Source organism: Lytechinus pictus, chromosome 7 (genome assembly GCF_037042905.1).
Source record: "Lytechinus pictus isolate F3 Inbred chromosome 7, Lp3.0, whole genome shotgun sequence".
Lineage (NCBI taxonomy): Eukaryota > Metazoa > Echinodermata > Echinoidea > Temnopleuroida > Toxopneustidae > Lytechinus > Lytechinus pictus.
The window spans coordinates 27,850,698-27,872,143 of NC_087251.1; the positions used below are offsets into that span (position 1 = coordinate 27,850,698).

Consider the following 21,446-nt stretch of genomic DNA (forward strand, 5'->3'; position numbering starts at 1 on the left):
TGGTATAGCTAGCTTGGTGACAAGTGTAATGTAAGTTGAGTGACACCTCAAGGCAGCTGCATTTTTTTTCACATGATGTCATTTAATATAGCTAGTTTCTTTTATGTGCAAGCTTTGTATTGAAGGCAACAAATTATACTTGTTTCCAAGATCCAGTAATATATGAAGTTTTTTTTTCCTACTTTTATAATGGATTTGAATCTAATCCATAGCAGCGAGGTAAGATATATGCAGCAATTGTTGCACAGAACATCAGCTTTTCAAAGCATCATCAACAACAATGCCATTCATATGATATGATGAAATTACCAATCAATACCTTTGATGAATTTGAGAGTCTTTGTAACACTTAAAATCACTCACAACTCTCTTCTCTTTGTCTTTAATTTCAGGCTGCAGAAGGCAACATTGAGTACAAGGTGAGTTTCTTCTCTACACTTAAAAAAGTCACACCCATGTATAGTAAATCACGTGTTTGTGTTACTATTTCACTGAAGTGTTTGTTAAGAATGTGTGATTTCCAGGTAGATGCAATATAAAATCGGGAATCCAGTCTGAGCATACATGTATGTAATGTCAATAAAAAGGAGAATTGATAATATGAGGATTGTTTTAAAGCCTGTTTTCAGCTCAGGTAAAAGATCAGTAATGTGAACTATAATTGAGTTTCATCGAACATGATCCTTCATACCACAACCGTTTTGAGGCACATGCATTAATGTAAATTAAGTAGAAGAGTGGCATTCCCTTTTTTTTGGGGGGGGGGGGGACTTACCAAAACTAAAGATTGGCTTTTAATATGATGTAATAGGATGAAAACAGATACACTTTATATAATTAGTAAATAGTAACATTTGGCTTCTACACTACTGTTGATTTTTATGGAATATAGGAATCTTCAATTTACAACATTACACTGAAATTCAAAGGCAACAGAAAGGTAATTTAAACTACATGTGTGGATGGAAATCCCCCCCCCCCCAAAAAAAAAAAAAAAAGAATAATAATAATAATAAATAAATGAATAAAATAAATAAATGAAATAAATAAAAAATGAAATAAATGAATGAATAAAATAAATGAATAAAAATAAATAAATGAATAAATAAAGTAAAATAAAAATGAATAACTAAAGTAAATACATAAATAAGTGATTAAAAAAATTAGATAATGAAGTGAATAAATATAATAAAAATTGTTAATTGATATTAAGAGAAAATAAAATTAGTAAAACAAAACCTTGAATCAGAGTAAAACTGACCAAATCTACCAGCAGTGTAGAGAGTTAAAGTCTTGCAATACAGAACTGTTGACAATGTGTATTTTATTTCATGTCTGTTATCAACAGATTTTCAACTGCCTTTGTTGTGTTTGCCATTAGATACAGTACGTGTAGTAGTAGTAGTAAAGAAAATGGTCCAAAAAGTGTTTAGAATATTAAGAGTTTAATTTGCATTTAATAAAACAGAATCTGGGAACTGTATTTTAAATACTATATTATGTACAAATGTAACAGAGGCTGTTACAGAGCCCAAATTCAATTAGTTTTCATCTGTTAATGCTCATTGTGTGTGTGTCATGGGTGTTGTTGGTTCCTATGTCCAGGGTTTGTTTATTATTGTACTGAAGATGATAACAAAAGATAGTTGACTCATCTGGTATTTGGACACATGTCATAGGGTTGTGTAATATACACATGTATACAGTTGTGTATGATTGTACGCCTTGCTGGCTTAGGTGTATTATCTTCCTGTGTTATTGGCAGCTGTATCAAGGATTCATTACTGTTATGACTTGAAAAATCACAATCATAACTTACCTGTAGCTTGCATTTCAGTGTCAGCTAGCTACACAAAACATATTCTACTGCAATTGAATTCTGCTTGATAGTATTGTCTAGCCTGCATTATGATTATACATGTAGCAGAAGCAAAATTGAATTGAAATTGAAAATATTTGACATTTCAATGTCGTGAAGTCTAAACGTAAACACTCTTGCTAATGTATGTATGACCTGCATGTATATTGTAGTTGTCTAAAATGGCAAGGGGTATCGTTCCTCTTGTTATCGTCATCGTCCTCAGTAATTATTATTGTTTATTTTTTTCATTGTTATTGTTACAATTATCATTATGTTGAATATTGTGGAATGTATAGCTCAAAAGGCTTAACCCCCCCCCCCCACAGTTTGTTTATATTATTGTTCACAACAGTCATAACAGAGATGCCTGACTCCACAGGACTTTAACTGGCATTTGGGTCAGATGTCAATGACGTGATCTATAATTGTATAGCTACAGTATGACATCCTACCAGGGTGTTGTGCTAATTGTAATCAAAGGTCAACCAGCTGTTTGGGGGGGGGGGCATGTTCAGGCAGTTGGTTCAACCCTGGAGTTTCCTTGAAAAGCAGAAGTGCGCAACAGCCTCTCTTCTAATAATGCTGCATTATTTTAGCGTGCTTTGAGTTCAAGACATCCGATTAAAAGTGATTAGTACTATAAGCAAGTATAATATGTACATGTGTCCTCCAAACTCCAAAGTCTCTCATTTTCATGTGGACACATATATCTAACACTACAGTCTATCCCGCGATGCTGTGCATGTATCTAAAGCAGAATAAAGATGTCATGCATAGTTCAGTAGTCTTAGAAAGTATTCCCACCAGAAAATTATTACCATAAATGCCTACGACATGTATGTGTACAGTATGAATTTTGAGCACCCCTTGCATAGTGGCAAAAGGCCAGACCAGATTTTCAGGTGCACAGTGTAATAAAAATCATGTTTGATTTTTAGTATTCAAATTATTTTTGAATAATTTAAATTATTAATTTGTTAGTCTCTCATGCCCCTGTAATACATCATAGGAAATAAATGAGAGTGACGATGAGTTGCCCAAGAGACCTGTCACAAACAATATTCTAGAAAATCAATATTCTAACTACACTGTATGGCAGAATAATGGTACTTGCTTTTAGTGCATAATTGCTTGTTACCCCCAAAAGGTAGCCATGTAAATGAGAGAAATAACCCCCCCCAAAAAAAAAAAAAAAAAAATAATAATAATAATAATAATAATGAATAAATAAAAATAAAATAAAAAATCTGCAATTGCCCCAATGTTGAAAAAAAAGATAGCCCTCAGAAATAAAGATTATTTCCCACCCTGCTGTAACATAAAAATACAATAAATCATATGATTAAGCATACTTATGTAACTCTATGGTGCAAACCGTGATTAAAAAGTTGATACAATCAGTTCTTTATTGTACCTACATAGATTTGCATGTACATGTATACACATAGGTGCCAATATTGTTTTCAAAATCAAAATATTAGTTTCTAAATTGCTATGAAAAAGTAGTTTAAATGGGTACATAACTGTAGAATCACAAAAAATGTCTTCATTTTAAAACATGTTTGCTACTTTATGGTTTTGTTTTCAATGTCATGTTAGAAAATGTTAACTTGTTCAGGATATTATCAGCATGTGTGCTGTGTATTTTTTTTCACATGGAACTTTAAAAATATCTTTTTATTTTAGTCTACATTTATATTCAAGAAAAAGCATCACATGAAAAAAAATATCATGTATAGTAATGAGTTCATGAAAGTACTGCACTGTTTGTCTGGTTTTCTTTCCCCTTTCCTTGCGAGGCCTTTATCAATTTCGAGCTCTCAGCTTAAGATAATGGTCTCTCACATTTCAAAATGTATATATTTTGATATATGTATATATATATTTTTTTTCTATTTTGATAATAAAAAGAAATTCATCAGGTATATATATATTTCAATTAGATTGTTAGAATGTATGTATGCATATGTTATTATGTCATTTGCTTTTTGTTATGTTATGCTTAGAAAAAATGATTACACTTATACTGTTGACTGTACTTTGTGCTTATCTTATTTTGTGTTTAGTTGAAGCTGGTGAATCCATCCAGTAGTCGCTTTGAGCACCTAGTGAGCCAGATGAAATGGAGGCTGAGGGAGGGGCAAGGAGAGGCTATCTATGAGATTGGTGTCGAAGACAATGGGATGCTAGCAGGTCTCTCCCAAGAAGAGCTGGAGGCATCACTGAATACTCTCAACAGAATGGCAGCCAGGTATTAAAGCTTCTTGGAGGTTTTTTTTTCTGTTATCCTCAAATCGAGGTATTTATTCACAAGAACACATACAAACAATTGAAAATAATGAAACTCAATTAACAATGCAATGATTTTTTTAATATCATATTTTTCTACAATTTCCAAACTTGCTTTTTTGTTTACATAGGCTTTCTAAATAAACAATCATAGTAAGCTCTAATTCAACCCTTAAAGAATTTGCATATGTTTCCCTTTTGAAATATACTTTTTATATAATTTAGATAAATAACAAATTGAGCAATAATTAACGTTTTTTTCATCTTTAGAAATGATAATCTTGAAAATATGATATACCAATCTTTCTATAATCTTCCAAGATAGTCGAATATGTTTACAATACAGTCTTTGAACCTGGATATAGTTGTGGCATGGAGCAGAATTGGGGTGTCCCTGTAGAGGACAGTGTAGCTAGCTGGTCTTCCCCCAGAAGAGCTGGAGGCTTCACTGAATACCCTCAATACCATGGCATCCAGAAGTTGAAAGAGAAATCTGAAGTGTGGTAGAGTGATATTTGTGTAGGAGACAATTAAAGATTGTTGCAAATTTGAGGAAATTGATCTTAAACCTTTTGAAAGCTATGTACCTCAATTATAGAAACTTGTGTCCTCTTGGGCTCTTTCCCTAATTTGACTTGTCTCTTTCATTGTGCTTTACTTAAGACTTGGAGCTACAACGACAATCCTGAGAGAGCGATGTGTAGATTGTGAAGGAGAAAACACTGGGAAGAAAGCCTGTGAAGTACTTGTGAGGAGAGTACCTGATGACCAACAGGTAACATTGCTTTAATTCATCCTTCAAATCCTAATGTCTTTCAAGTAGGCAGAAATCTGTTTGCCACTCTCCACCCGGATGAATAGGCACCATAGAGTTGTAAAATTTTATGAGTTTTTGTCTCGCCTGCATAGCAGAGCGAGACTATAGGCGCCACTTTTCCGACGGCGGCGGCGGCGTCAACATCAAATCTTAACCTAAGGTTAAGTTTTTGAAATGACATCATAACTTAAAAAGTATATGGACCTAGTTCATGAAACTTGGACATAAGGTTAATCAAGTATTACTGAACATCCTGCCTGAGTTTCAGGTCACATGACTAAGGTCAAAGGTCATTTAGGGTCAATGAACTTAGACCATGTTGGGAGAATTATTTTCAAAATCTTAACCGAAGGTTAAGTTTTTGAAATGACATCATAACTTAGAAAGTATATGGACCTAGTTCATGAAACTTGGGCATAAGGTTAATCAAGTATTAGTGAACATCCTGCTCGAGTTTCAGGTCACATGACCAAGGTCAAAGGTCATTTAGGGTCAATGAACTTTGGTCAAGTTGGGGGTATTTGTTGAATTACTATCATACATTTGAAAATTTATGGATCTAGTTCATGAAACTTGGACATAAGGTTAATCAAGTATTAGTGAACATCCTTCCTGAGTTTCAGGTCACATGACCAAGGTCAAAGGTCATTTAGGGTCAATGAACTTTGGCCAAGTTGGGGGTATTTGTTGAATTACCTTCATAACTTTGAAAATTTATGGATGTAGTTCATGAAACTTGGACATTAGGTTAATCAAGTACCACTGAATATCCTGTGCGAGTTTCAGGTCACATGACCATGGTCAATGGTCATTTAAGGTCAATGAACTTTGGCCGTGTTGGGGGTCTTTGTTAAATTACCATCCTAACTCTGAAGGTTTATGGATCTAGTTCATAAAACTTGGATATAAGAGTAATCAAGTATCACTGAACATCCCCTGTGAGTTTCAGGTCACAAAACCAAGGTCAAAGGTCAGTTAAGGTCAATAAACTTAGGCCATGTTGGGGTAATTGTTGAATTGCCATCATAACTTTGAAAGTTTATGGATAGAGTGAATGAAATGTGGAGATGGGTGTAGTTGACAAGTCTTAAGTCACCGTTCATATGTCATCTATGGTCAATTAACGTGGTATTATGTCATTATATGAATGGTGTTTTTGTGAATGATTATTTTATAGTAGTTTTCAAAGTTAGCACTGCTGCTATATTAAATCGCGTAATGCAGGCGAGACTGCCAGAGGCGTTCCACTTGTTATTACTTTTTTTCCACAAAAGTTTTTGATGGTTTTCATGGAAAGTGCTCTTTTCCCTAAGACCCTAATAATGCTTTTTATCCCTCTGCCCTAAGTAGGTGATTGCTGGTGACAATGTGTTAAGGCATGGTAGCCCCCATGAAAAGGTCACCAGAAATGAATTTTCAGCTCAATATTCCTACTGAGAGAGGATGTTTTCAGCTTTAAGATGGTATTTCTAATGTATTGTGTTTGAGAATGTCGTGTAGACACTCCAAATATCAGCCTTTTGATTGCCATATGAATGTATTAAATACCATTGTTGAATCTAGTATATTCATGTAATACTAAAATGTACACTTGAAAAGATTAGGCCCACTTTTTTCAATGACCTCATAGTGATACTAAAAAAAAACACAGCTGAAATGTTTGGTCGATATTGTGAAAATCATCTCCCTGTTTTTGCCTTGCATAGTTCATAGATCTTAGGATAGCAGTACTAGGTAATGTGGAAGCAGGGAAAAGCACTCTCCTTGGGGTCTTGACACAGGGTGAGCTGGACAATGGCAGGGGGAGGGCACGACTGAATCTCTTCCGCCATCTACATGAAATCCAGTCGGGAAGGACATCAAGTATTAGCCATGAGATACTAGGATTCAATAGCAGAGGAAAGGTATGTATTTTCCTTCAGATATTTATGTGGTTGGTGGGCTGATAAATCCTGTATCTCAAAGTTTGAATATCTTGGTGACTGCTCAGAATAAGCTATATTCTAGAGTTATAACATGGGTAGCAACCTTCTTTTGCCTTGAGAGATTTCTGCAAAGGTATCAGGAGACTGTTTTCAGACAATATGAGACTGCCACCATTGCTATAATTTTGAAATACAGCCTTTTCTAAGCCGACCTAAATTTTCTTTTAATTTTGAGATACAAGGTTTTATCAGCCCAGCCACGATATGATATGAAATTGTACTGAATAGTATTAACATTTCTCGAAGGGTATTCCAATCCAAACGAGAAAAAGAGTGATGAAATTCAAAATTAATCATAAAATGCTTTTAATGAGGTTTATGAGATTACTCGATTTATTAGTCACCAGGAAATTACCCTCTATTGTGTATACATTCTCCTTTTCTTCTATATGGGGTTTTTAATGGGAGATACAATTAAAATTGTATTATATGATCAATTCTTTTCAAATTAGAAATGCAATCGTGGAAAATACATTTTTTTTTTATTGAATTTAAACCTTGGTAATTCTATTTCTGTCTTTTTCATACTAGTTGTTTGTTACATAAAATTATGATGTTAATTCCACATGAAACTTTACAATATAGCTTTAGTGTGATCACTAAAATGTAACTTACTGACAAAGTTACCTTGAGAAGTGTTTACAAACACAGTTGTAGCACTCCAAGGCCATATGTGTTGACAAAAGGATATTATGTAACAGTGGCCTGATTACCCTGTACTGGAGTTCTTAAACTGCAGTCAGCTGATACCTGCTTTCATTATAATTCTCGCTACCCCAAATAGCGATTTCGCCGAGATCCGGGAAAATCCCTGTAACGCGCATTGCATTATGGGATAGCTTTTCGGTATTACAATTTCCTGATCGGAAGTCCAATGCACTGTTTTGCCATTCAGATCAACAGTGCCGTCATGCACAACAACACAACGTGGCTTTCGCTCGGAAAGTTCGTGATCACAACCTTCTCTTTCACATTTTCATGTGAAATATATTTTTTATTTATAATTCAAATGGAATCAAAACTGACCAAATTAGATAAAAAGTATTATAATCTGTACATATTACGCTGATTGGCATCGATTTCAGCGTGGTGGACTCAGTATCGCGAACCTCGCGCGAGCATGACTCTGAACCGGAAGTGGTGATGACGACCCGACGGAGTGAAAATTATCTCGTCTCGCGCATTATGAGATGTTTGTTCCTATTTGGGGTAGCGAGAATTGCAAACCCAAAATCCCAGCCCCCCCCCCTTCTAAGTACTTATTTACCTTAATTGTATTGTGTGAATGAATGTGTGATTTTAATCTGCTGGGAGTAGCCCTCCTTAATCCCTTTTCTTCAGGTTATTATGTGAGTGTAACCCACTACCATATGTTTTTTTAATGACTTGAAGATTTACTGAAAGTGTACAATTTTGTGTATTGATACCCTCATATTATGCAATTTATTTGGATTTTTACTTGTCTATGGATCTCTTTTTTAGGGACTCACTCTTGGTGTCTTGAAATAATGTGGTCTAGTGGTTAGAGCATTGGATTCATGATTGAGAAGTTGCAGGTTCAAATATCTGCTCAGCCATAACCTCCGATGTAACTAAAAAACTCAAAGAGTAATTTCTGTGGTCCATAAGGCCACTATGACTGTTAAAACTTGGACGTTTGGACTTGGCATTAATGCGGGGGAATGCTGAGCTGCCGAGTTCCTAAAGGGGTTACTTCAAACGAAACAAAATACAAATCTGTTCTTGCTAACAGTTGTATTTCACCTTTCTTCAGCCATTCCTCTTCTTTTTGTGCCTGCTTACGAGATACTTAACAGACTGTGCTGGTGTTCTGTGCTTAATTTCTGTATCAACCTAGCCTCACTACTACAATATCTTTGTATCTCCCTGTAAATTACAGGTTATCAACTATTGCGATTCTCAGCAAGGTTGCTTAACAGCAGAGGAAATCTGTGAGAATGCCTCTAAGCTAATCACACTGCTAGACCTTGCTGGACATCAGAAATACATCAAGACGACCATCTTTGGTCTCATGGGATACTCGCCTGACTTTGCCATGCTTGTGATCAGTGCAAGCACAGGAATCGGTAAGTATATTGTACTTTCAACCACTTGCAGATCAAGGGGGGGGGGGGGCACAGCCAGCCCGTGCCCCCCCCCCTTTTGAGAAGCAAAATTAAAATTTGTAATGTAAAATGCCATTAAAACCAAAATGTGCCCCCCCCCCCCTTTGAAAGTGAGGACTTTTTTTTTTTTTTTTTTTGCTTGTCAAATTTTTCCTCTGAAATGTGTGCCTCCCTCCTTTTGGGAAATCATGGATCCATCCCTGCTTTCAACTTTGGTATAATACTTTTGGTGTTAATGTCAAGCATGAGTAACTTCGTCACGTCGGTGCAAGAATGCCCTTAACACCACACTTTTGTGCATCACATGCTTGCAGAAACGTCCTTGGCAGGATGCATAAGTGCATCTTGAGAGGGCATTTCTGCACCGATACATGCATGAAAATGTTTTGCCCAGGGCGTTCTTGCACCAAAACGACAACTTACCCAAATGGAAATCATAAAAATCTTAAATTTGTTGCACCTGAAAGGATATATCATCGGCTGTCCAGGGTAGAAGTAATGGTGACAGTGTGTGTGTATATGATGTGCAAGTAAAACAAGCCAGACATCTGTGAAGGTGAAGAGATGCTAACTCTACAGCATAGCTGGGACTCCTGATGTTATATAAAGGGCCAATATGTTTTGAACATTAATTCTAAACTTATCATAAGAAAACATCCATGTATAAATAAACAAACTACTCATCTGTTTGCAGCCATATTTCATTTACACATCAATTACTTCAATATTGAATGCATTATATTAAATTATCGTTGAATTCACCTTCTCATCTAAACGCCAGCATTACTTTACAATTTTATGATTACTTTTCAATCAACAACCATTAATACTCTCACCTGACTAAATTGAGCACGGTTTCTGGGGGTTATTGCATGGTATAGTGCATGAAACAAAACTTCATATTGTGTCATATCAAAACTGCAAGTTTTATATTCTCTCATATATATTTATAATCTTTGCTGTTGTGTACTACTACATGGAAACATACCCCCCCCAAAAAAAAAAAAAATAATAATAATAATATAATAAATGAATAAAATAAAATAAATAAATAAATACAAAATACAAACTTAAAGAAAACAAAACCAAGTAAGGGATGAAAGCAATCACAAAATGAGCAGTAACTAAATTTACAAACCTGAAGGAAACAAAACCAAACAAGGAACTATGCACCTAAAAGATATGATCATTTTTCAGATAGTAATAGCATGCATTATGCTCCAAACATGACATAAATAGCAATCACAAAATGAACAGTAAGCAAATTTACAAACTTGTAGAAAAAACAAACAAGGAATTATGCACCCAAAAATTTTTAGCTCTTTTGAGATAGAAATGGCATGCATTATGCTCTGAATGTGAACTGTAGAAACCAATCAAAAAATGAACAGTTACCATGATGAAAGTAAGAAAGGCATTACAAAGAGCTCCATCTGTAAGGTCATTAAAAGTATAACGGTATATTGAGCTCCATTATGATATTCCTAAACTGTATCTACTCTTGTAAGGTAGCCCTGACCACTCATCCGTTGAGATCACATAGTGGACAGAAGTTATTGACCAGTTTACCAGGGTCCTCTGGACTTTCCACATCAGCATGATCTTGTAGCTTACAAAGTGCTTGAAGCTGCTGTTCTGTGACTTCTATGGGGTCTTTGAAGAGAATGAAAGTGAGACTCTTTTAGCAAGGTGGTGTGGTGAGGGAGCCCTCGTATGTCCAGTAATCCTTTTCATTTTCTGGTAATAGAAAGCTGGGATCAAATCCCCCTCCACGGGTGCAGTACAATTCTTGTTTTGAGTCTTCTTCAAGCAAGGCACAAGCTTTTCAAAACCTTCATGTGGTTGGATACCAGGTGGCAATGAAATATTCATGAGGATGGAATTTCATCAGGGCCTGTTGCCTTATTTGCCTCGAGTTGTTTAAGCTGCTTCACCACTCCCTGAAGACCTATTTCTAAGGCATCAATAGGTGTATAAGGGCTCCGTCCTAGACAGGGGAGTTAGTTTGCATCATCTTTTCGAAAACAGATGAAAACTGTCTGTTGAGTTTTCTGGTTATTTGTAAAATACGATGTCTCATTCCACTTCAGCGTAGGTATGCTGATAAAGTCCTGTCTACGGTTTTTCACATATGTCCAGAACTTTTCACCATATGTTTTCAAGCTATTGCCAATGACATAATTCATGTAGTCATGATGGGATTCCCTCAACGCTTTCTGAATTTCTCTCCTCTTGGCCTTTTAGTTTTCCCATAATCCATCTGTCCTCTCCCTCAAGGCTTTACACATTTATACATTACCTATAGAAGGGAATTTTAACCATTTTTTCACATATCAATGTCTTGTCATTAAAAATTTCACTAGCATTTGTCATGGTTCTTTTAATATTGAATCCAGAAATGCAAGTGAGGTTATTCCTTTGGATTGGGAAGTGGCACCCTAATATCAGCAGACCAAAGGGTGGCTAAGTCATGTCTTGGCTCTATTTCATGTAACTTTTTTATTATTAAAAATTAATAACATTTCGAACTTGTGACTTGTTAGTATTCACCTCAGTTCAATTCCCACATTGTCACAAAATTTATTTTGGTGAGATATTAATCTAAATTTGCCACCTTCAAGCAGATGTAACTGGGTACTGGCAAGAAGGAGATCCTTGTATACTGTGAACACTGTAATGTTTAGCCCAGCTAAGTCAGGGTAATATTTTGGCAGCTTTAGCAACATGTTTAGTGATATGTGCTCTACACTGCTTTACAATATTATCATTATCAATTCCCTTTGAATCCTCAAAAACTCAAGAACCCTTTTAAAATGATATACATCTACATACAACAGCACATCCTGATAGTAAGTCTTGATTCTGATATTCTCTTGCTTCCTAGCCGGTACAACCAGGGAACATATAGGACTTGCCATGGCCCTCCAGGTCCCCATCTTCATCGTGGTCAGCAAGATGGACATCTGCTGTCCATCGGTCAGGCAGCGGACAATCTCTCAGCTGACCAGGCTATTGACTGGTCCTGGCTGCAAGAAGGTCCCTTACCAAGTCAACAATGAAGATGATGCTGTCACAGCGGCAATCAACTTCAACAACTCCAAGTATGTTGTAGTTCTTCAGTGCCATTTATAGTTGTTTGAAATATCTATGCACAGAAGTCAATTAAAGCAATAATATCATCAGCTTTCATTTGGGAAGTTGATACCATTCATGTATATATTCAGTAACACATTGCTGGGCTGTTTAACTTTGTTTCTCAAAATTAAAAAAATTCTAGGTTAGCTGAGAAAACTTTTAATTTGGAGAAAGGACATATGTAGCAAGTTAGCAACATTCTTTTGCCTTGAAAGAGTTCCCTACAGGAATTAGGAAACCGTTTTCAGACAATATAAGGTTGCCATTATCGCTATTTTTCTATTAAAAATAAGCCTTTTCTGAACTGCCTTAAATTTTTGAAAATTTTGATACACAAGTTTTTAACAGCTCAGCGACAAACAGGTGTTGTCCATCACCCAGGAAGAAAGAAGATTTTTAGTGCACTGTATATTCCACTAATTGCCTCAAATGGTAGAGTCATTTCTCTCTGTACCTACCTGACAAAGCCTATAGTGAGGGTCAATGAGTTTTATGGCATTGTTGCTTCAGTATTCTTGCTTTTATCAGAAAATTTCTTTCTCTCCATTATGAAATATATACTCCACATAATGCTCAGGTTTATTCATAAATTATTGGATTAATAATCAAAACTATCAACTGCACATTCAAGTGCTATATGTGATGTAATGGCTCAGTGAGACAAGGCACAACGAGGCTTGGCAATATTTCTGCTTATAAAGTAAATGGTCTATGATGCAAAGAAAAAATTTGCGGAGATAAAAGACATTGTTTTTGTCGCAATGCCAAAAGGCTGTGAACTATTGAAATTATTTTGAAAAAGTTACCGCAAAATTATGTGACCAAAGTTGCATGGTCAAACTCGTACCATCATTCAGCAAGACTCATGATGTCATACATGTAATCATTATGATGTCATGAGTTTGTCTGCAATTGATGTTAGTTGGGAATTGGGGGCTTGTCTGAGTTGTCTCATCATGTTTGAACAATGAAAATACATTCTGAGCATTGTCACATGAAATCGGAATGAGCTCACCAAAGTTGGGATAATTTTATTGACTATCATACATACTCCTGCAATTCAAATTATATAATCAAATTTAATCAAATTCTTCCTTCCTCTGTCTCTCGTAGCATATGCCCTATCTTCTGTGTGTCCAGTGTCACAGGAGCCAACATGGAGATGCTGAAGAAATTCCTTTATGTTTTGTCTCCTGCCAACACGTCCATGGAACAGGAAAAACTAACACAGGAACTCACAGAATACCAGGTATGTCCACATGGTGTTTCATGGATCTGTTCTCAAAGTAATACAGGACTTTATGAAAGACTGATATATGGAGTGCCAATAATAAATCCCAAAGTTATTTTCCTGAGTTTCATCAAACTCAACTCTTTCTGTTTTTCTAATTATCTGATGTAAATATTGCAAATGAAATACTCTACAATAGCAGTGTATATCATTGAAACTTGTATATTAAGATTACCTATCATGTGATATTAATTAAAAGGGAGACAAGAGATGTATTTCTTATGAACAGGTTCCTATAATACATGACTCTTTGTGGAAAACTACTAGAGGGAAACAAAACAAAAGCCTGAAATGTATTTAAATTATGCAACATCCCAAGCCTTGAACATTCCATATATGGAACTTGAATTTATGACAAGGAACTTTCAAGTTGAATTGCCAATTTTGTACTAAAACTTATGTACTTTTATTTACTATTTGTCTTTTTTTATTCCCAAAGGTGGATGAGGTGTACAGTGTTCCTAATGTTGGGAGAGTAGTAGGAGGTACATTATACAGGTGAGTTAATCAAATATTTGATGAATGGTTTTCATTTCATCCATGCATGTCTATGTGGTGCGGCCCAGAAAAATGAAACAGAGAATTATTGCTGATATATCATAACTTATTCACAAATACAACAGACAAATGGCCTATTATTATAAAACTTGGAATCTCCTCATTCGCATAGTATAAGTCATATGATTCCCCATTCATGTATGAGTAAGCAAAAATAATTTGAAGAAAGGATACCAAAAAGTCACTTGGCAGGTGGTATCTGAATTTCAAAAAGAAAATCATACGCTCAAATAATTCTATATCTGCTCTTTAATTTGATACCCCAATCACAGAAAATAGTCAAGAAATAAAAGTTCTGTTTGTTTGAAGTAATGCTTGAATTCCTTTAGTTTTACTATAAAAAGATGTCTTACAGGATAGCTGTCAGACTTCCTCTTCACTCTGTTTTCTTGATGATGATCTGTGAAAACACATTTTGTTTAGTGAAATTATGGAAACAAAGCATTATTTCAAAGAAACAGACCTTTGTTATTTCTGGACGACTTTATGTGATTGATATATTAACTTAAAGAGCAGATATCAAACCTTTTGAAAACCTGTATTTTTTGTTCCGACAGGGGTGTCATCAAGGAAGATGATGCACTGTTACTGGGACCGAGTGAGGAAGGAACCTTCAGCAAAGTGACCATTCAGAGTATACACAGGAACCGGTCAGCTAGCAGGGTGGTCAGGGCTGGTCAAGCGGCCACTCTGGCTCTCGGAGAGATGGAAATGCCAGTTAGGAAGGTATATTCCCCTCTCATTATCTCAAACATGACCTGGGTCCCGTAACACAAAGCTTAGCGATGAATAGCAAATATGAAAGAACACTTCTGCTTGGTTCCTAGTCAGTGTTTTGAACTAAATGCATGTGTAAAATCAATTGCAGTAAAATTACAATCAGTTTCAAGTTAAAATATTTAGTTTCAATGTTAAAAACAACATAATGAATTGTTGACATTGACAAGTCGACTTGCAGAGTTTCAATACTTGTTACCTTGCTTAAACAGATTTACTCTCTAAGTTTGAACACTTCATCAAGTATTCTTGTCCCAAACAACTCAACCTGCCGAATTTCAACAACCTTTTTTAAGCTTCCATAATTAAAGATAAAAGAAATAGGTTAGCAGATTTAATATCAACCACTTAGTAGAACAAGTTGTTACTTAGAAAGATGGATGGATGGATGGAATTTATTATAATGAAAATCCAATAACATCAAAAGGCTGATTGCAAAAATTTTTACAGAGTTAATTTTCAATATGAATATACCAGCAGATAATAGAAATATATAAAGGAAGAGATAAACTATGAGAAAAAGGGACACAAAAGAGAATGGTAGGTACACAAAAGAAGTAGAGATTTCAACAAAAAGAAAAGGCGGAGGTAAGAGAAAGAATGAAAAATAAACTAGTTGTAAACTTGTAGGATACTCAACATTAAAAAAAAATATGAAGTTGAGTAAACATCAAGAAACATTGAAGTAGCTGTCATATTATCATTGTGATATTTCTTTACTTTCTGTTTACAATGAGATTATTTTCCTTTGATCCGTAGGGGATGGTCCTAGTGAGTGAGAAGCTAAAGCCAACACCTTGCTATGAATTTGAAGCTGATATCTGCATCTTATACCACACTACCTCCGTCAGTCGGGGATACCAAGCTACTGTCCATATAGGAAACGTCTGCCAGAATGCTATTATATGTGACATGGACAAGGTAATATTTTAAGCCCTTCTTCTTCACTGAAAATGAAGTGCTATCAGGATAAAGTGTCAAAGTGTTGGGCACTGCAATAAAGTACCTTGTCATCTTGAAAATGTGCGCAAAGTTCCTTTATTAACGAAAAGGCGATTGATTATTGAAATGAATGATGCTTTAGCACATTACTGCTGGGAAGATGACATCTTGTATTTAAAAAAAAAGCTAGTATGAGTTTTTAACTTGGTTATAGTGATTTCCTCTTACTTATTTTATGTATTTATTGGTATATACATTCAAACATTAATATTGACCAGCAGTACATGTAGGAGGGGTCTTTTTACAAAGGAGTGAATTACAAAGCAAGTAATTAAAAACGTAATTACAGTATACAATGCTATAATGGTTGACTTATACAGATAAATAAAAGTCTACTAGCAAGAAAATATTTCACCCTAGGGAAGGTAATAGAGTGCTGGGATCGGACAGAACATTACTTGATAGATAATGTAGTCATTAAAACAAAAACAAACATGTTCCCCTAAATATGATATTTGAGGTTGTAACACCCCACCAATGATATCTTATTTCGTGAGAGCGCTTTTCTCATATATGGCTAATGGTTTATGTAGCTAATGGTTTAATCCACATCAAGCCCCCCCCCCCAAAAAAAAAAAAAAAATATATATATATATATATATATATATATATATATATAAATAAGTAAATAAAAAAATATATAAAGAGGATATCAACAGAGAAATGAATTATTTATTATATCTCCTCCAATGTAATAAATAAAACCAGTTTAAATATTTAGGCAGTAAAGTAATGCTTTTGACTAAAATTTGGGATTGATTTTTTTCACCTTCACTCTATAATATTTGATTGTTCACAGGAGTGTGTAAAAATCAACGAGCAGGCGCTGGTTAAGTTCCGCTTCGTCCGGCAGCCTGAGTACATCCGAGAGGGTGCAAGGATCCTCTTCAGGGAAGGAACTGCCAAAGGTCTTGGACAAGTCACCAAAGTCTTTTCTCTATCAGCTGTAGAAAGATAAAGAGTTTTTCTCAATGCAATCCATAGCTGTGAAGATTAGAAATAATCATGTTAATCATAAGCATGATGCATAATATGCCATTGATCAAGAATAATCAGTTATAATGTCTTGCAGCTTACGTGAGTATGAAAAGAAATGGTGTTTCATTCAGAGCAAAATGGACTTAAATTCACACTGCAATTCTTAGTAAGATGCAGTATATAGCCTATCTTTATTTTGGTCAGAATACGCTTGTAGAATGCATGTTATTGGGTAGTTTATTAAAGGTATATTTTTTCTTTTACTGGGTAAGTCACAAAACACATAATACTTACACCTCCCTTAAAAATCAATTGTCAAGAGGTGAGTATCATCGATTGTATGTAAGAATATTGTATCCCATGTTGCTGATATCATTTTTCAGTGGTATATTCTCAAACTTGGATTTTTAGCAATTCCCAATGTCCACTCCAAGTTTTAAGGAGAATCTGTAAGTCCCAAAATGTGAATTTTTTCCACTTTATTCCTAGTAACAGAGTGATAAGGAATGCAAAGTACAACTTTGTGGAACCAAGTCAAAGATCCTTCTAGTCAAACAGAGAATCCCAGTACTTCTTATCCATGGGGGCCTATCTATTTAAACAAAAAGCCTGAAATGAGTTTGAAGAACTGATATTTCTTCATTCATTTTCATTGTGTAGTAGGTACCTTACTTGGGCAAGTGTTGGTCCTGAAAAGGATTGGGTGGTCCTTTTCAGGACCAACACTTGCCCACGAAAGATACATGGTGTTTGCCTTCAATACGAATGGCTCATTGTCAGCCAATTGGCAGTAACAATGTACATTTATTTCTTTGGGGATTTTTGCAAATTCAGATTTAAGATAAATTTCAAAATTTGTGACACCTATCCCAAGTATTTTACTGATGACATTCATCTACTTCCAATGAAATGTTATCTTGCCTGTTGCAAATATTTTTTTAAGCTGTAGTCTTGTTGTTGTACCATCCTTGTAGTTTTAGCATTGTATATAGTTTTATGCATCTATTATATATTTTTACGGTACTGAATTTTAATGATTGTAAAGCATCTTTGTGGGTGACGATTACTTCAGCAACAATTGTACCTCAATGGTTTATAAAAAAAAAAGGTGTTTCATTGCAGTTGCACCCTTTACTAGTGCTCTAAGAGCGGGGCCTCGTTTCATAAAACTTGCTATTGATATCAGGATACAAGCTATGTTCTTCCACTACTTAAATTGTGTCATTTGAAATGGCTGAAGAAAAAGATTATCATGGAATTGGAGGATTTGTGATAAAAGGTACTGTTACAAGAGCAGTTATCTTTGGATCATTTGTTGCAAAATACTGGAAGCAGAATCATTGCTAAGCTTTATCTTCTGATCTGTTAAAAGCAAAATTTGTTCATTAATTGCTAATGCAAATTCAAATTCAAAATGTTCTCCCTGTCTTCTTTTTACCTATATGTGCTGTCACTGCTGTCTGTTTATAATGTAGATTATCTTATAGCTGTGTACATTTCCTTCCTAGATAGTCCTGTAAATAGTGTACAAAATAGAGTTCATTTTATAACTTTATGTAAATATTGGGAGCTCTCTATAAATTTGTGTGTGACATAGGCTTGCAGTGGCAAGACTGTATTGGTAGATCATACTTTCTGGTGGCATGTGTTTTTCAGTCAAATGAAGTTGAAAATTAGTTTGAGAGGGTAGACTAGCCAATGGTTGTTGTAAGACCTATGATACGCTCAACTTTCCAGCATCATCCGTTGCATGATGAATAAGTGTGTTGTTGGCTTATGGAAATTTATTTTATTTACATATCTCATTAACGGGTTTCACTTTAAATACTGCTGAATGTTTCTGCTGTATGTTGCTGAATTTTATTGCATCATATCTGAATACCCTGGTCAGACTGAAAAGTGCATGTCACACTTTATAAGAAGTATCCTCTACCACTCATATTTATTTGGTTGCCAATTTGAAGTTTGCATATCGAGCCAATGCCAAAAATGTCTTTTAACTGTTGATCAGTCATGCAATAGTCATCATTTACTGAGGAAATTAACTTGTGATTGTGTAGTTTGAGTATGTTTGTTCCACTAAGATCAGTAGCTTTCTGTGTTCTTGGAAAAGCATGGTTTATTTGTATAATAGTAGTGATATTAATAATGTAAAAAAAATAACAATGATAATAATTTTAGATTTTTCAAAAAGCGGGTCTTGGGAGAAAGAAAATTGTTTAATAAACTAATATGAATGGGGTGGGATTGAGGGCAACTTATTATGTACTTATTTCATTTTCCGTACATTTTAATAATAGTAATGTAAGGCATTTATAAGAGGCAAATTTTCTAGTTGACTAGATATTACCCCAGCTTTAGCCAACAGCTGCGTAGAGGCCCTTGGTGCATTAAAGAAATTAATCCTTACCTCATCTGGGTTGAGTATAGCATGATGTTAATCAGTTCCTTGCCCAAAGGAAATTACGCCATGGTTGGGATTCAGATTCATGACCCTCTGTTTTAAAGCCTTGAGTCAACCACTAGAGCTCAATGCTCCACTTTTTAACAAATTGTAAAGGTTTTAGTAAAGGTAATGGTGATAATAAGAGAACACTGTTATGAGTTCTTGGGTAATATGACATTCATGATGGTTATAAATACACATTTATAGAAATATGTGTATTTACCTTACTGTTTTCAGAGTCGTTATCCCACCACTTAACGTACCTACCAGACGATTTGGTTGACTTTATATTTTTTTTCAATTAGGAATTCATTTGAGTATTAGGAGAGTATATATTTTGTTACATCCATGTGTGCTTCAATACTTTTTTTTTTTATTGATTGTTGTTAGTGTGAATGTAACAGCTTTGGTTTATTTATTATTTTAACTTGTTGAGCTTGTTGCTTTGTTTTGTATCTTATCTCAATGACCTAGTTAGAGATTTTCCTCATGTTGTCTTTTCAATCATATTTTTGTCTTAACTTGCCAGGCTTCTTATCAGACAGGATTTTTTTTACATTTGAAGTCTGTCACCCATTTTAATGATAAATATTGATGTATGACATGATTAACATGCCAATATTACATGAACAATTCATACATATATCAATAACGCCGTGCACCTACATTAGGTCCATGTTTAGACTTTACTACTACCATTGTATGAATGCAGGCAAAAATAAAATGAGGGAAAAATAATTGATATTCATTAATAAAACCTGGAGTAATTTATGGCAATGTTTACAAGATGTGTTTAAGATTGAAATTACTCTAATCCATTTTCTGTGTAATTTAATGAATGTTGACAGAAATTTTCATTAATGTACATGTGATTTAGATTTCTAAAATGTCAATTATAATCCAGAAAATAATGTCATCTCCTTGTAGTTAATTAAAATGTTGTGGATATCTGTATTCGCCTTCTAATGAAACATGTAGATTTCACCTTATTTATATCCAAGTAATGTTCATAATTTATTATGAAAATAGTCAACTGTTTTATAAGAAGGCTTCAGTTGTAGTTATGGCTTTATGCTATGGCTCACTGAATGGTTTGTTAAATAATCATATGGTCTATTGTGAAAATTTAAAAAATAAAATGCTATAACTTCTGATGACAGAAGTTGGTATGTTGGATTTCTAAATGTTCAATATAATCAAATAATACAAAAGACAAATGTTAACAAGTTAGGATTAAACTTTTTAGAAAAATCATATTTGGGTTTTAAGTGCGATTTTTATTGTTTCCTTCTTAAATTGACAGTCCCTCCACTTGCTCTTTGCTGTTTGTATTTTCTCCCTCAAAGCCCTCCATCCCCTAGCTGTTCCTAATTTGTCTATCCCATGCATTGCAGTATAGATTCATATGCATTTGATCAGATTTTTCTTTTAATATTACGGTGTAAATTAAGGAAGAATAGAAAGAAAGGGATGGAGTAAGGAAGAAAGAATGAAAGAAGTAGTGAATCTAAGGGAGAGAGAAAGAGAAAAATAATGAGGGGGAGATAGAGAATAGGAGAGAGAGGGGGATGGGAGAGAGAAAAAATCAAAGGAAGGGAAGAAGTTGATAGAGGAAGATGGGGGAAAGAATGAAACAAAGTTACATGATGAAAATGAAAGATTTTTAAGTAAGAGAAGGAAAGAATAATTGATTATAAATGAATATCAATTTTAACTGGTCATCATGTCTATAGTGGTGAATTGAAAGATGGTGATACGGATTGAATGTACAAATAAGGAAGGGGGCAGCATACTTCTTCAAATTATATGAACTTGAAATGTTAAACCTATATGTAATTGTCCATAAAATTTTGCAAAAATACCCTTCTCGAGAGATAAATCTAAGAATTAAGGTAATGCATATGGAAATATATTACAAACCAGGCTATGACCGACCATACAAAATATAGCTTATATTTACAATGGTGGTTGCGATAACACTTAAAAATGATAGACATGGATGAAGAAAGTTCATTAAATGAAGGATAGGAAAGCTCAAAGAAAAATGTCAGAAAGAAAGAATTTAAAACAAAAATAAAAGTAGGAAATCTGAGAAGAGTAGAACAGTAAAGAATGATAATAATAAAATGGGAAAGATATTAAAAATGTGATCATATAGACTTATATAGACACAGGCCTAAC

At 34.6% G+C, this 21,446-nt stretch overlaps 1 protein-coding gene across 2 annotated transcripts; it reads left to right on the forward strand.

Moving 5' to 3' along the window:
- Positions 1 to 336: 336 nt before the first annotated feature.
- LOC129264631 (GTP-binding protein 2-like) lies at positions 337 to 20,519 on the forward strand. Of its 2 annotated transcripts, XR_010294151.1 has the most exons (12): positions 337 to 419; positions 3,928 to 4,112; positions 4,814 to 4,925; positions 6,674 to 6,871; positions 8,853 to 9,039; positions 11,963 to 12,179; positions 13,327 to 13,462; positions 13,944 to 14,002; positions 14,620 to 14,788; positions 15,599 to 15,760; positions 16,641 to 17,482; positions 17,537 to 20,519. XR_010294151.1 is itself a non-coding variant. In XM_054902538.2 (11 exons), exons 2-11 carry the CDS (start codon positions 3,979 to 3,981, stop codon positions 16,797 to 16,799), a joined length of 1,533 nt encoding a protein of 510 aa, XP_054758513.1. In that variant the 5' UTR covers positions 337 to 419; positions 3,928 to 3,978; the 3' UTR covers positions 16,800 to 20,519. The 2 variants fall into 2 exon arrangements, 1 of the variants encoding a protein (XP_054758513.1); XM_054902538.2 differs by having other exon boundaries at positions 16,641 to 20,519.
- Positions 20,520 to 21,446: the final 927 nt, after the last annotated feature.

Bases quoted from the DNA above. Each gene is read 5' to 3' on its own strand.
- LOC129264631 (XM_054902538.2), top strand. From the start codon at position 3,979: ATGAAATGGAGGCTGAGGGAGGGGCAAGGAGAGGCTATCTATGAGATT. The intron at 12,180-13,326 runs GTATGTTGTAGT...TGTCTCTCGTAG, and splicing joins ATCAACTTCAACAACTCCAA to CATATGCCCTATCTTCTGTG. The intron at 15,761-16,640 runs GTAATATTTTAA...GATTGTTCACAG, and splicing joins TTATATGTGACATGGACAAG to GAGTGTGTAAAAATCAACGA.